The sequence below is a fragment of the Ptychodera flava genome, chromosome 14 (genome assembly GCF_041260155.1).
Source record: "Ptychodera flava strain L36383 chromosome 14, AS_Pfla_20210202, whole genome shotgun sequence".
In the NCBI taxonomy this organism is placed as follows: Eukaryota; Metazoa; Hemichordata; class Enteropneusta; family Ptychoderidae; genus Ptychodera; species Ptychodera flava.
Window position 1 is genome coordinate 21,016,939 of NC_091941.1, and position 19,967 is coordinate 21,036,905.

Genomic DNA, 19,967 nt, shown 5'->3' on the forward strand with positions numbered 1-19,967 from the left:
AAGACTTACAAGACGACACATTTAACAAAAACATATGCGAGTCGGTAATACTCTGACTTCACGGTACCCTTCAAAACATGCAAGTAACAGTCATTCAATACCAATATTTTGTCTGTTAAAAGTCTAACTCATATTTGTGACATGTCTCTGTACCAAATAAAATATATTTTATACAAAGAATTGCCTTTTGTAATGTGTCTAGGAAAATAATTTGTAGAATTTGAGATTAGTTTTGATGGTAATTTGCGACATAAAACGTTGGGGTAGGGGTAAGTTTTGATCTATTTCATGAAAACTAGAAATATTGCATATTGCAACATATCATTTTAAAGAAGAGTAAATTAACTTTCTAATGGTACCCCATTTGCCTCGTTATGTTTAAAATAAGCTCAGCAGAAGACTTACAAGAAGACAGGTTTAACAAAAACGAATGCGAGTCAGTAATACTGTGATTTTTCGGTACCCTTCAAAATATGACTGTTACAGCTACAGGATCCCAATATTTTTTCTGTTAAAAGTTTATTCCAAGTTTCTACGTACTGTAGCAAATAACACAAAGTTAATACACAGCATTGCCCTTTGTATTATGTATAGGTAAATAATTGGTGGAATTTAGATTAGTTTTGACAGTAATTTGATACATAAAACTTTGGGGTATGGGGTAAATTATGGCCCTATTTCATGAAAACTATAGATGATATTGCATATTGCTATATACCATTTTCAAGAAGAATAAATCACCTTTCTAATGATACCCCATAACCTATGTCATGTTAAATAGTAAGCTCAGCAGATCACGTACAAGAAGACAGGTTTGACAAAAATCCATGTGGGTCACAAAATCGTGATTTTGTGGTACCCTTTAAAACATGACCGTAACAGCTATTGAGTCCCTATATTTTGTCTGTTAAAATCCCATTTCTTATTCTAGGGATCCCAAGGCTTCTGAAAATTACAGGTTTGTTATCCTGTGGGGCTGGTGGGGGGAAGGTGCACGTAGACGCCCCCTCTAGCCTCGGCCTAATAGATTATTAGTAATGCAAGCTGTATAAGTAACGTAAGACAAGGAGGCATAGACAGTTATTTTATAGAAAAAAGTTTAAAAATTTAAAAAAATTATAAAAATAGACAGTCGTCAACAATCTATTTACTTGAAGGAGAAAATGGCAATATGACTATGTGTGCACGTTTTAAAGTCTTCTTTTTAAGGCTGTGCATTAGTTCATTGCATAACAATAAAATGCCCATTCACGATATACCAATGTAGCAAAACTTGCTATTTTAGTGACTAGAGACAATAATGCATGGTAAATACCCAATTTTGACATTTATTTTCTTCTTCAGCACATTGCAATTAGTAAATAACATCCATAAATCTGTTTGATTTGCTTCATAAGGAGGAAACAATAGTTATCGTATTTTCTTCCGGTTAAAAATACTGAATTACCAGAAAAAATCGATTTAAAGTTATCCAATTCTATGACGTCATATCTTTTTACTAAAACCTTATACATTTTAGAAAGACCAGTATCTAAGCTTTCTAAAACTATAAGGTATATGGCATTTCAAGCCAGTTTACTTCATCAAGGAAAGAATGTTGTACCCCTACCCCTAGCTTTTGCACACCCCATACAGATACACGCAATTCAAAATTGACTCCAGAGAAGTAGTGTATAGTTAAATATCTAATGTTAACACTTTTTTTCTTGTTTAATATGTGGGAATAAATAATTCAAACACAAAAAGCTGTGAAAATTTTGCTTAATAAAAAGTAAATCACAATTGTTACATGGTATTTTGGGTAAAAAATTTCAAAATTGTCAAAAAAATTCATTTTAAAGTCGTCCTATTCTATGTACACAAATTAATTTCGCTAAAATTGGTGTTTGTCATAAAGAGCAGAATCTGAGCTTTCCAAAAATGTATGGTTTGTGCTATTTCATGCTAGTTTACTTAATGTAGGGGAGGATATAGTACCCCTACCCCTACCCATTTTTCGCCATTTTTTGCGGTACATGCAAATCAAAAACCAGCCCAGATAGGTAGTGCATCCCAAAATATCCAATGTTAACATCTTTTTTCTTGTTCAGCAGGTCCTAAAGAACAAAAAAATACCCAAGTAGTAGGGATGTGGGGGGTGCACGGTGGGCCCCTCCAGCCCACGGACTAAAACGTCTTGGTACGAGGTGGCCCGATAGTTATTATTCAGAGGGTACACAATGTATTCTATGCACTTTTTAACACTGTATATGGGTACAAAGAAAGATCAGTTTCACCCAAGGGGTATATTTGAACCTATTACTTTTTCTGGTACGATTCTGTGAATTATTTGATTCATAGGTGTAACAGCAGTTTGTCTGGGGAAACTATAGAAGTGAGGATTTTTTTGAACACATCACTCATGCAAAACCGCATTGCACAAAGGTCCCAAAGCGATACGAACGTTGACAGGGGACAAATATCCCTTTACTGTCCTTAGGGTTTTAAGGTAGTATGCGCCTCAAAAATGAAAGACTTAAACTTTTGTTCAAACATTTCTCAATAAATCCAAATCAAGAGTAAAAACTCAGAGGTCACCATCAAAGTTTGGTTCTAAAGGAACAAAGTGCCTTACACTTACCGATATTTGACATTCAAAATAGGCGCCATTCATGTGTAAACCTTTTTCGAAAAACTGAGACCGTAAAAAGTTTTGTTACGCCAAAGAGCTTTAAAATGAGCCCCCACAAGTGGTAGACCAGAAAAGAATTGTAAAGATTTGAGAGTCCGAATATCTGTTCCCGATGGGCATTCTACCTTAAAAGTATACAAATGGCATTTCTTACCATACAACCGTCTCCTTTGTACTTTTCTTCAACTTCATCCCAGTACCGACACCCCGAAGTGAATATTTGTACGGAGATGTTTAGATCACCTGGTGTGATAAACACAAAACAAACAGAATGAAGAAGTATTCTATGGTAGCGAAGTTTGCATATTATTCCGCTTCTATGCGTGGAATAGTTTACAAGTACTACTAGTATGTCCATTGGAATTAGGGTGAGTGTGTATGGTGGATCAATGATTGGGTATACCTGTCCTTGAACAAGTAGCCGCAAGGATTTGTCAAATGCATTCACAGTTAACAATAACGTTTACACCGGAATTTGATGGATAAAATGTAAGTTATGAAGAGGTGCTACCTGTGTACAGCACACTAGTCTAAATAATTTCTACAATACATTTTCTTTTTGTTCAGCGTCGTAACGGGAGTATTGCCGCTTCATGCTGGCTGATCGACGTTGCTGGGATTAAATGATCCTTGCCGATTGACTCTTAAAACGCCAGTGAAAGACTTGTGTGCTCACCAACAACTCCTTAACAGCAAGTAAAGCCTCGATTTTCACATCCCCTTCTTCAACATAGTGGTTTGTTTTCAATCATGAAATATCGCGGAAAGTTTAGTTAGTTCTATACACGGATGTCCCGATTGGCAGTTGTGAAATCATAATTATATATCATATCATACCAGTACATTTATGGCACAAATACAGCGGTCTGATCGGTCGAGACGTGAAAATAATCGTGCTACATTCGCAAAATAGCACGGTTGGCACACGCGAAGAGCAAATTCCTTTTTTGACGTTCCACACCAGAATTTCAATATACTGTTACGATATAAAATCACACCCAGCGACGGTACACCACTACGTTAACTTCATTTATGCACGAGCGATAGCGACTGCATATATGTCGTGAAGTGGTCAACATCTCGTGATACACCGTCGCTGGCTGTGCTTTATTGCTTAAATACAATATGTGCTTACCTTGTACCGGTTCAATCCCAATGAAGTAAGACCCAGCTTCATCGACCATGTCACTGGGCACGAAGAACGTGTTCTTCAGTTCAGCTCTGACGGCGCCGTCGAGATCACCGTCGTTCTCGTATTCTGTATTCGGTAAACTCCCGGAGAAATTGTAACTCGTCCGGCTCGGCGCTTGGCCTCGCTGGAAATACAGCGTGTAGTTGAGGTCGTCCCATGATTCGCTCGTAAAGATTCGGAAATGGATCGCTGTATACGCTGTCGGAATCTGCAAGCAGACCAAAATGCACATTAGGATGGAGTTTCGTCGAAGGAATACCAAAAAGAATGCAGATTTACGCTTCTTGATGATACAGTCATTTTGCAGTAACTCCTCATACAACCATTTTACAAAAGCCAAATTTGACCAAACTGTTAATAATATTGTTGTCGAATGACATTTCAACTTTCAAGGCAACCAATCTCACCTGCACTTCATAGAAATACAGGTCCACTTCCGTAGACGGCGAATCGTCATCATAATCTGAATCTGAATATGAATATGAAGACGTATTCAACATATCTGGTTCTGGCAGATCGACGAGTATCGGTAGGTTAATCACGATGTCTTCAGATAATCCGGATACTGAGATCGAGAGAAATAGGAATTCAGTTATTAAATCCCCACAGGATATAAAGAAGATTGATGTATCGATTATAGAAAATAGGAAACAGAACGTGGAAGTTTGAATGTTTTGAATGTTTCTGGACCTTCTGCATACCAAAGTGATTGTAAAAGTCGTCCAGATCTAGCAAAGCTTTTTTTTCCGTATGTCGTATGTTCGGTCAACTGTGTCTCATCGGAAGTTGTACAGAACACTCAAAGTTGAATTGCAGAAATACAGCTGATTATTACGCATAATCACTTGCTCGTATTAACTGATTTGCTCTGTTTTGGTGTGAAACACCTTAAATCATAGTCAGCTTGTCTTTATTTTTCAGATGTTCAAGCGCGGCGTACTGTCAAGTCAAACAGAACATTTTCGTATATCCATATCTATGACGCGATGTCTGCTGTCTACACGTATAAGCTATACATACACACTGATTGCACAGGGTAAAGCCAAATCTATGATAGTGAACACGCAGACTGAGTCCAAATCCCGTCGAAAGAACTGTACCTGCAATATTCGAGCTGTTGGAATCTGCAAACGACAGCGAGATGACTGAGGAACTGATGTACTGCGAGGAATTGTCCCAATTGAATGGATTGGTGGTAAATGACAGAAACTGTGTAAATCGAAAGAAATGTTGAAAAAAATATAATTAGGTAAAAACCGACATAGTAGTTTCTCTTTTCTTGAATTGTGATTCGATGCAATTAGAATTGTGACAGTCCTTTATTGTGACGGCAGCCAAAGTGTTCATCGAAAATGGCAAAATGATCGAATCTCTGTCGAACAAAATCACTTTGTTTCGTTATTTTTGTGTATTTATTTAGTTTACCACACGTCGATCGCCAATGAAGATCGACATGTTTTCACACGTTCCATAATCTTTGTATGTATTGTCACATACACAGAAAACGAAGGTACGAGAAATGTAACACTCGATATGAACTCTTCATTTGTAACGAAACTGTAGCTTTTCCCATCCTTCTGGATCGGAACTTGGTCATACCTGAGTGTCGATGAAGCTGTCGCCGGCATAGCCGCCCAACAGAGTATCGGCTGCCGGCAACTGGAAATCGCCTACGTCTGAACTCAGTGTCGACCCACCAAGGTCCGACGGCTCGTCTCTCTGCAACTGCACAGTCAACGAAGAGGTGTTCATGACTACGGGCGGCTGGCCGGGCACTCTCTTACTGAGCACGGCTTGGGATACTGAATTAACAGTGCTTACTGTGCTCTTGACGACAGTCGAACTCTGAAATAGTGAGTAATTACGGTGTTTAAAAACTTCCTAGAGTGTGTCTTTGTTTTTTTGTGTTTCTGTTAAATGTGTGTGATATTTAAGTATGCACTTATACATGTACTTTTTTATGTATGTATGTATGTATGTATGTATGTATGTATGTATGTATGTATGTATGTATGTATGTATGTATGTATGCATGAATGCATGCATGCATGCTCGCATGTATGTATGTATGTATGTATGAATCTATGTATCTATGTATCTATGTATCTAAGTATGTATGTATGTATGTATGAATCTATGTATCTATGTATCTAAGTATGTATCTATGTATCTATGTATGTATCTATGTATGTACATGTTACGCGAAAGTAACTGCATATGTTCGAAACTCACCGTTGAACTTGATACGGCATTTCCAGTATCGTCGGCGGAGCTGTCAGTTGCTACGGACAATACATTACCGATCGCCTCAGTTATGGCTGCAAAAAATAAATCATACCCAAAATTTAGGATAATCATTTAATATTTGACAATACCAACTTTAATTAAACTTTAATAAAGAAACCTAAGATACGTTGATGGTTTGAGAGACGAAATACTTACCGCTTGCGGATGACAAAATTGAAGTCTCCGTTTCGTTCTTCATAGTTACTAGGGATCCCGACAGCGCTTCCATAGCGACGGCTGTGTCCACCTGTATCGGATGTAAAGATATAACGGAAATTACTTGCCCATCGTGTATGAGTTTTCACTCTCCGCTTTGAGGATCATTCCTCGATGTAATGGCACAAAACTCTGTACACCACGCACGATACACTCGTCTACTACGGCTTTCGCCAGAACTCACCAGCTATTATCTACAAGCACTTACCTGGCTGTCCTCGCTCAACTCATCGGGGACCGACGTCATGGCCAGGAGGGCGCTCGCCATCTGTGAAACCTGATCAACCGATTCAACCGACCGAGATATTGTCTTCAGGTCCTTTATGATGGACTTTCGTATCTGTCAAGAGAGGACCACATTTACTTAACGATAACGCTGACGTCATATTATGTGTTAGTTCTCCGTCGAGATTCTACCTATCGACAATAATCAAACGATATTTAAAGACGCTCATTGGTTATAAATACCGGATTACATGAAAGGACGCTCATTATGCAAAGAGACGCCGTGCGAGTAGCTTGAACTGAGAGCTCCAAAGATTGCGGGTTTTTGCGTGTTTTTTAAGAAAATTTATGAAATGCGATTGCTCTACAGCAGGGTAAATACCTGATCAATACATAACGACTCCATATTTTTCAAACCGATAAGTTTTCGGGACAATTTTAGTGAGATTGTGCGTGGCCAGTGAGAACGTCGACCCAGGGGACGCCGATTGGGATTTGAATACCACTGTCAATCAACCCTTGTGCAAAGTAAGACACGAGTCAGCTGGATGTGTACCTAATGTCAATTAGCATTCGCCTTATCTGCTAATGGTGACTAAAAATAAATAAAATATGTGTCAAGATTTCCAGTATCGAAAGACGTGCGCAATAGTTTCTTCACAGTTCTGCAACTTTTTTACGTACCCGCCGCATTTCTAGAGATAAAAAAACGCGATCAGACGACATTCAAGTCGATTACATCTTGGTAAGCGTGGACACCGGTCCCTCCACAAAACGTGCCGTGAAGGAGAAAATGTATTATCGATTTCTCTAATGCTGGAAAGTTCGATGGCCCTGAAAAGGGCGCCGTTTGGTTTGGTTTTGTGGCTTGTACCGTACACCCAACGATGGCAAATGTGTATGGTACGCCTGGCAAATTTGGATATAACGATCGGACGACAGAAGTCACGCAAAATGTCATATCAATTTTTTTCTTGTGACGAGTACGTCATCAGCCTGCATCAGATGCTGTTTTCGGGCCAAAAATCGCTCATCACGCCAAGCGTGAGTCGGGTCAAGAATATCCCCATACTTCCGTGACAGAGTCGGAGTCAGATAAACGCGTTGTCATTGCCAAACTAATGATGCTAAACTCAGAATGACAAATCAAGAAATGTTCAATACCCCGGCACAGAGGTGTGAAGCAGTACGGTATCCGTGTATAGTTTCCAATTATGGAGTGTCGTTTGTACCTCCATGAGTCTACTAATAAACCATAGGCCCCCGAGAAAAAAACGAGGGTCTATGAATAAACCAAATATTTATTTGACAATGGAGCTAAAAAAGGACTATTTGACTTCCTCTGTTTCGTTCCGTCATCACTTCGAGCGAACGTATCCACGTGAGCAAGTGCCATCGATACCAGTTCCGCTGCATATCGACCGAAGTTCATTACGTCTTAGAAATTTACGAGATTTCCTGTCCGAGTTTTCAAAATGCATCTGATTTTTGTACTTTTTTGGTTCCAATGCAAACGAAGTCTCGCAAAACAAACTGGCAAATAATGTAATACACGATAAATCTCGACTTGTTTCTGACTTCCGACCGTCATCTTGGCCTCATAAAAGTTGTACGTTGGCTGGTTGAGTACGTCGGGGTCACGGTTCAGTCTTCAGAAAATACTCATTTTATATTATTTCGACATCGATGTGTCCCAATTTAATAAAACATTAGTTCTAAGAATTTGAGAGATTCGAACGATGCAGATCGTGTCTTTTTGCATACCAGTATATTGACTTGTAATTTTGTGGATCGAGGCATGGCATAGACAGTAGAGGGGGCAAGATGGCCGAGGACACTGTCGCATCCGGCGCCAAGCGACACGCTGCTGGAATCGGTGAAATCTGTAACTCGAACGCACCAAGTATGGTGGAAAGACCTCATGCCAAAATGTACGTACTCTGACGTGCTCGTCGACGCTCGACGTGAATTTATGTTTGTAAATCTACTAATATAGCGGCGTTTGACGCAAAACAATGAAAACGATACCGTGTTGACAGGGTGAGTACCCACTAATGATGCGCGAACCTGGGATTGAGAACGGCGCGGCTTTAAGCTTATAGGGAATAACTTTATGGCACAATCTTAACAGCTTACCTCTTTACGCTCGGTAATCTCTTGCCGTGACTTTGGGGGGCCCTTTTAAAAGAAATAATAAAATAGAAGATTGAAACATCCATTTCTGTTGATAAAAACTCGTCAGTGTGCCAAGCTCAGAAAAAAACGCGATATATTCCACATTGCTTTTACATTTACAAAAGCAACGATTATACGCTGACCAACTTTCTTCAACTTTAACTTATTAGATTTTCCACTCCGGTTGAAAATAATTGTGACCTTTCGTTACTACTTGGAAATGCGACTCACAAACATTCGGTCGGGTTGTCCGACCACTCACCGGTTTCGACGAACCGTCATTTAAAACAGACGCAACAGTGATTACAAGTGAAACAGCCCCCTCCTTGTCTCCGCTGTTGAGGAGGTTGCCCAACATGTTGTTGTCGCCGGTGGTCATATTTTTCAGCGCCTGCGTCAACTCTTCTTCGTCAAGGGAGAGAGGTTCCACCTAAAAATATGGACGCGACAGTGAAAGCTTGTGTTCGTCACCTTCTATTAAGTTTCATTAAAGCTACTGCTAGCTGCAATAATTGTAGCCTTACAAAGCTGTCTATATATACACAGAGGAACATAGCCAGAGTTGCAACGGGTATTGTTTAAAGCGTGAAGCGGTTACGTAACACATCCATGTTCGCCTCGCCTCAGGTTGCTCTCGCCTCTCTTTTCCGAAGAGTGCCGACCATGCATCCTTCGATAATTTTCGGATTTTCGCCAATTGTTAAGCGAAAGTATGTTCGGCAAAGTTTGTGTGAGTTTTACCGTTTTAAAAATTCGTCTCATATTTTTATGAATATATAATGAGTGTGTTTGAACCAAATTTGAAAGTCTTTTATCGATACTGTCTGGTTTTACTCAATGGTTTACGGTCAGTCATACCGTCTTTTACACGTGCGTCAAGGAAGGACATGTTTATGAAACTGCTGGCGTGTTATGTTTTGATCGGCATGAAGTAGTATTTCTGGCCTGAGAGCTCACAAAGTAACTATGGTTGCTACGCGACTGGCAGTACGATGCCATCTCGTCGTATTTTTCGCATAATCTCGTGTAATTATCAACTACAAACAAAGCCTCCAAAAAGTTTAACACCTTTGAAGCTCATTTTAATATGAAAAGCCAATAGTCTACCGAGACGACCATGGAACAAAAGGCATGCAAGCGTTGCCACTGTGTCCATGTTACTCTGTGATATATATGGCCGTTGTATGCCATACAGTATGTATGTCAATATGAGTGTTGGTATGCCTCTGTGTATTTGATGTATGCATGCATGTATGCAGGTAGGTAGGTAGGTAGGTAGGTAGGTAGGTATGTAGGTATGCAGGTAGGTAGGTAGGTATGAGTTTCGCGTCAAAACTATCTCGGATTTCCTGCCTTCACAATTAATCGTCAGAAACTGTCAGGTGTACAAAACATCTACAACTCGTAGTATCTTACCGTTATTGTGTGCACTTCAGTCGTGGCGGAATTATACGAGTCAACTATATCAACGATGATGTCCACCTCGTAATTAAAAGCCTCCTTCCCGACGGAAAGCAGAAATGGCGGCGTTGACTCTCTCTTTCCGCTGAAGAGCAGAGATTTCAAAGTCCCAGGGCCCTTCGGCTTGGAGAAGAACAAGTATCTGATTGGCATGTGATCATCAACCCAGTTCTCGCACTGAACGGTGAACTCTGTGTCTAAGGTATAACCTGCAACGACAGAACAGTGTGAGTAGAGCAAGGATGCGTGTACCGCGTGGGGACACAGGCGGTTTTCTCTCCGCGAAGTCAAGCGCCTGTGCGTGGATGCACAAGCAGTCGACAGCGGAACCTTGAAAATACAGTAGTTACAGGTAACATTCTATCCGTCCATATTTTTGTCCAGTGTGCAAAAAGTAGAAGTTTTCGATCAGCATTTGCACCAATGCTTCGGATCTTTCCATCTTTGCGCTGTGCACACGGTCTGGTAAGAACTTACTGTTTGCCTATGACATGCAGTCTTTCAGATGTTAAAATCTTGGAAACTATTTTAGCCACGGCGGAACAAATACAGTACTCGTCCTGTTTGCCCTAGAGTCGTTGTAATGTGCCAAGAAGAAACTGTTGATGTTAATATAACACATGTTGCAATCAGAGTAGAAATTGCATCACACGCATTAGGCGTCACTGCTCAAGATTGGACACTCATGTGACTAATTAAAGGTATACAGTCACCTGTAATCTAAATATGCCCATATATGGTCAAAGAGGCGTCACTGCTCAAGATTGGACACTCATGTGACTAATTAAAGGTATACAGTCACCTGTAATCTAAATATGCCCATATATGGTCAAAGGGGCGTTCCTTAGTATTCAAAATGCCCATGTGAGGGCGCTGTTTTTAAAAAGCGGCCACCCGCTTAAAATTTGTGATTGGGTAGATCTCTTTCCGTGGTAACTGTGGTAAAATTGGAACAGGTGACAGTATACCTTTAAGGTGCTTGAGTACCTGTCTCTGGAGTTACGCTGCAATTGCCGCTGGTTGGAGGGGCGTTAGTCACAAATCTCCAAGTGTCTCCTCCATAGCCCGACTTGTCGTCAGTCAAGTTGACGCTTAACTTGTAGGTGTAACCGTCTCCAAGTCTGCCTCCATTGATGCTGATAAATGGGCCACGTACTCCTGCATCAAACATTTGATTTTGACGAGTTCGACAATTATTGGTATAGTGTTTTATTCAACAAGCGTTGAAGAAATGAAGATATTATTACAAAGTCTAATGTTGTTATGCCTTTGGGTAACCAGTCAACAACTGCAATAAATCAACAAGTCGGAAAGGCGACACCAAACCAACAGAAAAAAACCGCGTTTTTGATACACTATTTGCCAGAGGATACTGGCTCCTTCAATTCAAGTATTCTCAAAATTAATTTAAAATATGCATCATTTATTATTTTGGTGTCTGCTTTGCTGGCTGCTCATACAACCGTGCACGTAATAGTTGCTGGCCCAAACGAGTTTATCACAAATGCCGTGATATAGCTATTGTTCCACAGACGTACTGTGTAGTTTAAAGTAGTATGTATTGTAAGAAACAGTCAAACTGTCCTTATGGACAGTTTTAAACACACTCTTACTAAATCAAAAATAAAAATAAGAGGTGACCGAGCAAATTCCACAAGTACAAAAACAAATTGATCGACATTTACCGGTATTTGAAATTCAAAATGGCCGCTATCCCCGTGTTCAGAAAAAAGGCATTCTCAATTTTCACAAAACTTTCCTCACTCCAAGATCTTCAAAATGAACCTCTTACCCCCCTCTCAAGCGGTAGACCAGTAAGACATTGTAAATATTTAAGAGTTCGAATATCCTTCTGCGAGGGCGTTCTGAGATGAGAGGCATCATGATGAGATTATCATGTCATGAAGAATTATATATATATATATATATATATATATATATATATATATATATATATATATATATATATATATTATATATATATATATATATATACATATATATATATATATATACACACGTTTGGCGAGAAAAACGTTAGATTTCACACTCAGGACATCTACAGCCATCTCTGTCAAAAGGAGACTAAAGGGGTAATGGATTCACGTTCCTTGACCTAGACCAAACATACACAAACCTGTGCTTGTGAAGCGACGCTCCATGCTGACTTCCTCGTAGACGCCGAAGCCAAGCGTGGAGGCCGTGTAGGTGAGAGACCACAGGAAGGTCATCTTCTTACCGCGGGGGCAGTTGGAGCAGAGGGCACGGGCCGACAAGGAGTGGCCAGCTGTCACGACGTCGCCGCAATTTGATATGCAACTGCGAATAGAAGTAAATGAAGAAATCGATGATATGATGACCACAGCCTAACGCGAGGAGATAATGCCATGGAGAAATGGTTCTGCCGCTCCCAATAGCTTCAAATTGTTCATATCGATACATATTGTGTGTATACGTAAGAAGTGTGCATAATAACAAGCTGTCAACTTTCAATGGGTCACATAAATATCATAAAACAACAGGACCGGAGAAAGTCGTGTACTCAAATATGTAAAGTATGAAAGGATTATCTTCGTACTGTTATCATAAAGACACCTCAGTGAAACACCACATTTGAAGAAAATCTGTCAATAGGGAATGATACAATAGAACAAGTTTCTTGTTCCAGCTATTTAGGGGTTACGATAAATTCATCTTTGTCATGGAAATATCATATACGAAAGGTTATTGAAGTAATTACACCCAAAATTGGTACTATTACACAACTAAGACACTATGTTCCAAAATCCATTCTCATTCAACTATATAATGCGTTCATCTTACCTCGTAAGCTTATAATGTACTGTTTGGAAATCTGGGGAAACACTTCTTCCAGCTATTTAGAGCCAATTTTTCGCCTTCAGAAACGGATTGTTCGCTCAATTACCTTTTCTCATTTTATTGCTCATTCCGAAACTCTGTTTTACAAACTGATTATTTTCAATATCTACAAATTAACTGAGTAAACATTGTACTTGTATGTTTTGTTTATGATTTGAAAAATAACAATCTTCCTCATGCAGTTGAACACTATTTTGAGATTCAAAAGCATTCATATCCAACATATGTTTACTGTTGGGAATCACGTGTATGGTGTAGCTCCGCCCACCAATTCCTTTACTAATTATGTAGATTATGCATTGGGCGTGTCATTAGTTAGTCGTGTCATTCATTGATTCTAATGATTATTCATACTACACTGTATATATGGACCTGTGATAGTAATAAAGGTCACGATTTGAACTTGGTCATACTAAGACACAATACAAAGCTGTCTCCGGCCTATTCTGTCTCTCTCTAACCGAACCTATCCCCAAGTGTGTACCCCACATTTGTTTTAGTTGCAAACCTCGGTATCGAGACATTTTTACGAGCCTTCAGGAGGTTCGCCGCCAGACGCTCCCTGCCGCGCAAAATTATGTCGGATAACGGATCCACATATTTATCAGCCGCGACGGAAATAGAAAACATGATGAAATCAGTACCAGTACGGAACTATTTTGCAAACTGTCGCGTGGAATGGACTTTCATTCCAAAACGTGCGCCGTGGTTTGGTGGCTTTTGGGAACGACTTATCGGCTTGACTAAAACTGCCCTCAAAAAAGTTCTCGGTCGATCGTTCGTATCAGTCGATGAGTTACAAACAGTTCTTGCTGAAATTGAAGCTACGTTGAACGATCGTCCACTGACCTATCTTTCCAACGATCCCAACGATCTTTCACCCTTGACCCCTTCACACTTGTTGCATGGCCGTCTTATCACAACTTTGCCATATTACTCAATCGATGAAGATGAGTTTAATGACCCAACATTTGGTAGCCAAGAACGTCTCCAGAGGAGATCAGAGTATTTAGGCAAAATTCACACTCATTTCTGGAAAAGATGGTCTCAAGATTACCTCAACACATTGCGTGAAAGAGATCGAATTTCAGGGAAGGGAGCCATTCAGAATCAGATAAGGGTGGGTGATGTTGTTCTAGTGGAAGACAAATCTGTCCCACGGATAAGGTGGTCTCTTGCCATTGTTGAAAAACTTAACACAGGAAATGATGGTTTAGTGCGTTCCGCTTACATCAGAACGCGTACCGGCAAAACTAGTAGACCTATCACAAAATTGTATCCATTAGAAGTTAATTCAGAAGTTGAAAATAATGAAACATGCACTGACACTGACAAAGGTGCACACACTACAAATAGTAGCGTGATTAGTTCACGACCAGTTCGTGAAGCGGCTATGAAAGCCCGTCAACGACTAAAGGAAATGTCATCAATTCTGTATTAGTAAGTTTTTGTTTCAGACTCGCATTCACTATCTTCAGTGATTGCTTTGTAGTTTTAGAGTTTTACTTTAGTTTGTGATATTTGTAACTTTGAACTAATTTCAGTTGTGATTTCATTATGACGTTCGCTATGAACATCCGTTAGATTGTAACTTACAGTTATTTTTTGAATTAGAGATTAATGTAACGTTTACACAAAGTATTTCCGTCATCTTATTTTTAGTTTTCTTCTGTGTTTAAAGCTTATAACGAACCTTTACTGTAATAAGGATTTAATTAAGTATAGTTTATATAAGGATTTGCATTAGAGTTTTCTTTGAAGTTTGTATCACGCGCCACAAACAGAAGCAGATTGTGATTTAATCCGTACCAGGCGTATTTTCTTATCAAGCATGATTAGACACCAACCGCCATTGATCTTTCAGATTATTCTTTCCAATCTTACGCTTATCATAGACACTTTACTCTTGAGATTTATTTCGTGTTGTTTTTGCATTTTGAATTCAGTTGTGTAAGATTTTTGAAACTCTTTATCTTGCTGGCGGGAGGATGTTGGGAATCACGTGTATGGTGTAGCTCCGCCCACCAATTCCTTTACTAATTATGTAGATTATGCATTGGGCGTGTCATTAGTTAGTCGTGTCATTCATTGATTCTAATGATTATTCATACTACACTGTATATATGGACCTGTGATAGTAATAAAGGTCAAGATTTGAACTTGGTCATACTAAGACACAATACAAAGCTGTCTCCGGCCTATTCTGTCTCTCTCCAACCGAACCTATCCCCAAGTGTGTACCCCACATATGTTTAACACAATTTGAAAATTTTCGTATTCCAGGCTCAAATTTGATAATTTTACAACATAACATTAGGTATGCAGCTGTAAAACACTGGAATTTCCTGCCTGGCGATCTCAAACAATTGTCAAGTAGACAAGTTCTCAAGTCAGCATTGAAACATCACTTACTGAATCTACTTAAAAACTGTGTTTGTTTCTATCCTCCACCACAAGCTTGTACTGAATAATTATTAGTATACTTGGAGGCCATTAACTCGACTAGTCCTTTTAGACTATTTTCATGGTCCCCACCAGATTGTACAATACGGCAATGTTCTTTCTTTTTTGACTTTGTACAACTTCGGTAAGACACCGTTTCTGTTCATTTTCATTATTGTACATACTGTGAAGCATCTGGTGAAATAAAGCATTCATAACGAGGTTACACATCAGTAAGTTCCGCCTTTCAAATATAAATCAGATACTCCTAAGAAAAACTACACGATACGGGTATTGTATCGGCGACGATGTAAGCTCACCTGACGGTAACTTCATACTGGGTGGGGGGAGGCTCCTCCGTCGTAGTTTCAGCGCTTGACACATACTGAACACGTAGCGAAAACCCTCTGGCTACGACCGCGGGATTGGTTCGGAATCTCACCCATATTTTATCGGTAGGGGACAACCAATCGTCCGGAGGCTTGCCACCTGAAGCCACAATGACCATGCTGGTTGTATTCGTCGGATCGTGTCCCGTCCCGATGAGTACAACGTCCCTTCTATGCTCCGTATCGAAAGTGTGGAAGTGTGTGGTCAAGTAGTTCCCGGCGGATGTCGTCACCAACCACACGCAGAGTAGGAAATTATCGTATTTGTTCGGGTAGTTTGGAGTTTCGAGGTCTTCATAGCCTTTCACGTCATCAATGTAGTACCTTCCTCCGCATCGCAACCCTGTATCGTGAAATATACGATTTACAGCAGTAAGGAGCGGGGTCCTTGATGCCACCCTAAGCCCGTTTTACGCAAAGCGCTTGCGAATTGCCTCCGATACACTAAATAGCTACGCAATTCACCGTGAAGCGGAATTATCTGTTTTTGAAGTATACGACGGAAATAACTTTGAATTCTATCATTTGCGAAATGCACATTTTATGATGAGGCTGCGTTCAAGAATAGTTTACGGAAGTCGCAGTGGTTAAATCTTAACTTACGGTCCTCCGATCAATACCTTCAAAAAGTCTTCAAGCCCCCTCCCTCCCTCCCCTTTTTGAATGGCCCGAACATTTCAAGCGCATAAAAACCCATCAAGCCCTAGCGTACAATATTTATTGATTGGAAAGTAACCCAACGTTTAATTCTGTTTTCAGCATTTTTTCTGTACATGTAGAACGGTCTGTTTCTGTATCAAGTACCCGTTACTCTGCTCTTCAATATGTCCTATACGTGCGTTTAAATTGACCGAAAGTCAACTTGAACTATAAAATTAAACTACGTTCAGCTATGAAAATGCCGTCTGTGTTTTCGATGATGTGCTGACAAGGGGCTACTGGTCGGTGGTCCTTCTGTAAGTATCTCTAGTTTTTTCGGCAATTCTTACGAAAACTTGGTAGCAGTTTATATATTTTTTGTGCGATGGAAATCATTGAATGCAAAAATAATGTCATAAACGATTGTATATTTTGGTTAATCATGAATTAATGGTCATGACCATTAATTCATTTTCGCGATGGTTCATGTATCATGTCTAAAACCGAGGTCGAATATATACATGGTCGCCCATTCATTCAGTATCTTTCAACATGTCAAACAATATAAGTATTATCTCGTATCAAACAAAATTCGTGAAAATGGCCGACTTTGTCCCTTTAACATCAGTGTTCAATAGATCCCAACGCAAAAACCAACCGGCAGAGGGCAGAAAGCAAAAACGTGTGTAAAGACCTCAAAGTGGTCCCTGACCTCAAAGTGGTTCCCAAGTTTTCAGTTGACCTCGATTTTCTTGAAGTCTAATTAACTTTCGTGAGTGTCTCATTTTCCCATTGCAAACTTGGGACACGATCTGCTTACCTTCGACTACCAACCTCCACCCTGTTCTGCGCTGTGACGAAGTCGAAGTTTTCCAGTTCATCCAGAAGCGGTTGCCTTCCGATGTCCAGTCGTGTGGCAGAGTGTCCACGCCTGAATGAGTGAACACCGTCGACGATGGACTGGGGTTGTGGCCATCACCGACGCGAACGAAGTCACCCGCCGACGACTCAAAGTCCAGGAAGTACATAGTAACGTGGCTACCCTCGGGCGCCGTCACGAACCAGAAGCAGTTTTCGCCGTTTTCGTAGAGGTTTGGGAACGTCGGTGAGGTCACATTCACTACTTGGTTGTCCCCTAAAAAATACCATCCTCCACATTCCAATGCTACAACGAAAGGATGGCGAGATAGGTGGCGCTGTCTTTCGGTGCGAGGGCTTAGGCTTCTCGGCACCAAAAAAAACAGCGTATGGATTAGGAGCGCGGAGGTAATCTATACGAAATGACCCAGCGAAGACTGAGGACTATATTGATGCGCGATTTACTCAGCTCTATGAAGTAAATGTTTCCATTCACTCAACATATCTTACTTCAGACATACTGCACATCATGAACATTAATACGCGTAAATTAAAATGAAATGATGCTCAAACGTAATATCATCATTCAGTGGGTGGAGTTCTCGCAGTACACCTGGATCTCAACATTCTTTTGGTCATTTATGCCCCGAAGAAAAACATTGACAGTATTATAATCAGTATAACCGCTTCCAATAGAGACAACTTTTGTAACCGAGTTCATATATGCTGAATGAAGAATTACGAAAACAGGTTGTATCATTGAAAATTGTTGGAGAGAAAGAATGAGTTAACCAAGTCGACCTAATAACGCACGTTCGGTGAACCATCATTCGTCACATTTTAAGGTTAAAGAAAAATTACACTTAAAAACGAGGAACTGTACTTCGATTCCTTTGGATCGCATAAACGCCCCCCCCCAAAAAAAAAAACAAACCCAAAAACAAAACAAAACAAACAAAAACAAATCCAGAAGGTTAGAAAATGATGAATTGGCAACCTACCTTCAACAAGTATCGAAATTCCGCGTTTCGTTTTGGATTCGTCCGTGACCCAGGTCATCCAGAGCTCATTGCTGTATGAAGTGAAGTCCCAAGGAAGCTGAGAGCCCGATACTGTACGAATGACCGACGACGAATCTGAAGCGTTTGCCCCTAGCCCTATTGTGAGGACGTCGTTCTCATCTGTTTCGAAATCGATGAAGTGGACCGCCAGGTACAGGTCGGTCGTAGTGTTAATAAACACTACCCAATTTTCGTCGTTCACGTAGTCATCCGGGTAGTTTGTCGTGCTCAGTAGTGTCGAATCCAAATGACGTGACAGTTCGTAGTTTGTGAAGTGATCTAGAAAAGAAAAGAAAAATTAAATAAAATGAAATTGCACGTGATGACTCTGAAAACACAAAGCATCAGCGAGGCATTCACAAAAGAGGAAAGCGCCATCTATGTAATGAGGGTAATTTAGCATCGATACTAAATCATAGCATGAGGAACTAAGAGCCTGCTACAAGTGGCCAGTCGAAAGAAAAAGAAAAGAAAACCACTCTGTGATATGTTTAACCCATACCGGCGCCATTTTGTGAGACACATTTCACCCCGATGGTTTTAAGATTGTTTGTTATGTTTCTCTCCTAGTTCCGGGCTTCTTAAAAGGGCGATGGGGGTGACAGCTTGTGCACCATGGTCCCTGCATTAATTGGCTTTTTGTTCTGTTCTTTAGAGCAAAGTTGAAATAAGGGGGAAACCATTTGACTTGTCGATGGCAGATTTTTTGTAAAAAAATCATATATCGATAGGTGAACGAGAAAAAAATAATTTAATCCTGTAATGGCTTGAGAGAAAAAGCTGACAGTGTAAAAATTGCTGCAGCAGTGACTGAAAACATTGCTGCCTCACCCATTCCTCCACCCCTATAAACTAAATGGTTCTCCCCTAAATCTTCGAACTCTATAGTCCTTACTTTTCTATGTTTTTGTAATGAACGAATCAGATCAATGCAATTAAAACCATAGCAAATCAAATCAAATCAAATCAAATCAAATCAAATCACATGAAATCAAATCAAATCAAATCAAATCAATCAAATCACATCAAATCAAATCAAATCAAATCACATCAAATCACATCACATCACATCAAATCAAATCATAGCAAATCAAATCAAATCAAATCAAATCAAATCAAATCACATGGAAAGATGTTAGATTCCCTTGTGATCCTAAATTATTAAACAAAGGACCGGTTGGACAGGAAGTAAGGGTGTTTTCGTTACCTAAGGGACAGCCAACTTCATCGGATTCGTCCTCACAATCGATGTATGCATCACAACGCCAGTAGATCGGTATGCAATCACCATCCCCGCACGCCCACTCGTTCATCAGACATCCGTATGACCCTGTTAAAAGAAGGGCGACTAGTCAAGCCACGCCAGACTTGTAGGCAAGTGGAAAATTTACACTGATCGATTCACGTTCTCAACTTTACAAGTGTGCATGTACTTAGTGAGGGCACCTTTTAGAATAGGATCATATCAGGAA

General features: G+C 40.1%; 1 protein-coding gene across 1 annotated transcript in view; it reads right to left on the reverse strand.

Annotated features, from left to right (window-relative positions):
• LOC139149712 (polycystin-1-like protein 2) overlaps positions 1-19,967 on the reverse strand; it is a 52,227-nt gene that overhangs the window by 24,027 nt on the left and 8,233 nt on the right. Inside the window, exons 8-24 of the mRNA XM_070721609.1 lie at positions 19,703-19,825; positions 18,436-18,774; positions 17,397-17,741; positions 15,869-16,280; positions 12,364-12,545; positions 11,214-11,384; positions 10,182-10,435; positions 9,028-9,195; positions 8,727-8,768; positions 6,574-6,705; positions 6,306-6,396; positions 6,096-6,181; positions 5,463-5,708; positions 4,964-5,072; positions 4,271-4,428; positions 3,807-4,071; positions 2,826-2,914 (exon numbers count right to left, since the gene is read on the reverse strand). Coding sequence (XP_070577710.1) covers positions 2,826-2,914; positions 3,807-4,071; positions 4,271-4,428; positions 4,964-5,072; positions 5,463-5,708; positions 6,096-6,181; positions 6,306-6,396; positions 6,574-6,705; positions 8,727-8,768; positions 9,028-9,195; positions 10,182-10,435; positions 11,214-11,384; positions 12,364-12,545; positions 15,869-16,280; positions 17,397-17,741; positions 18,436-18,774; positions 19,703-19,825 — 3,212 coding nt within the window. The remainder of the gene's footprint in view (positions 1-2,825; positions 2,915-3,806; positions 4,072-4,270; positions 4,429-4,963; positions 5,073-5,462; positions 5,709-6,095; positions 6,182-6,305; positions 6,397-6,573; positions 6,706-8,726; positions 8,769-9,027; positions 9,196-10,181; positions 10,436-11,213; positions 11,385-12,363; positions 12,546-15,868; positions 16,281-17,396; positions 17,742-18,435; positions 18,775-19,702; positions 19,826-19,967) is intronic.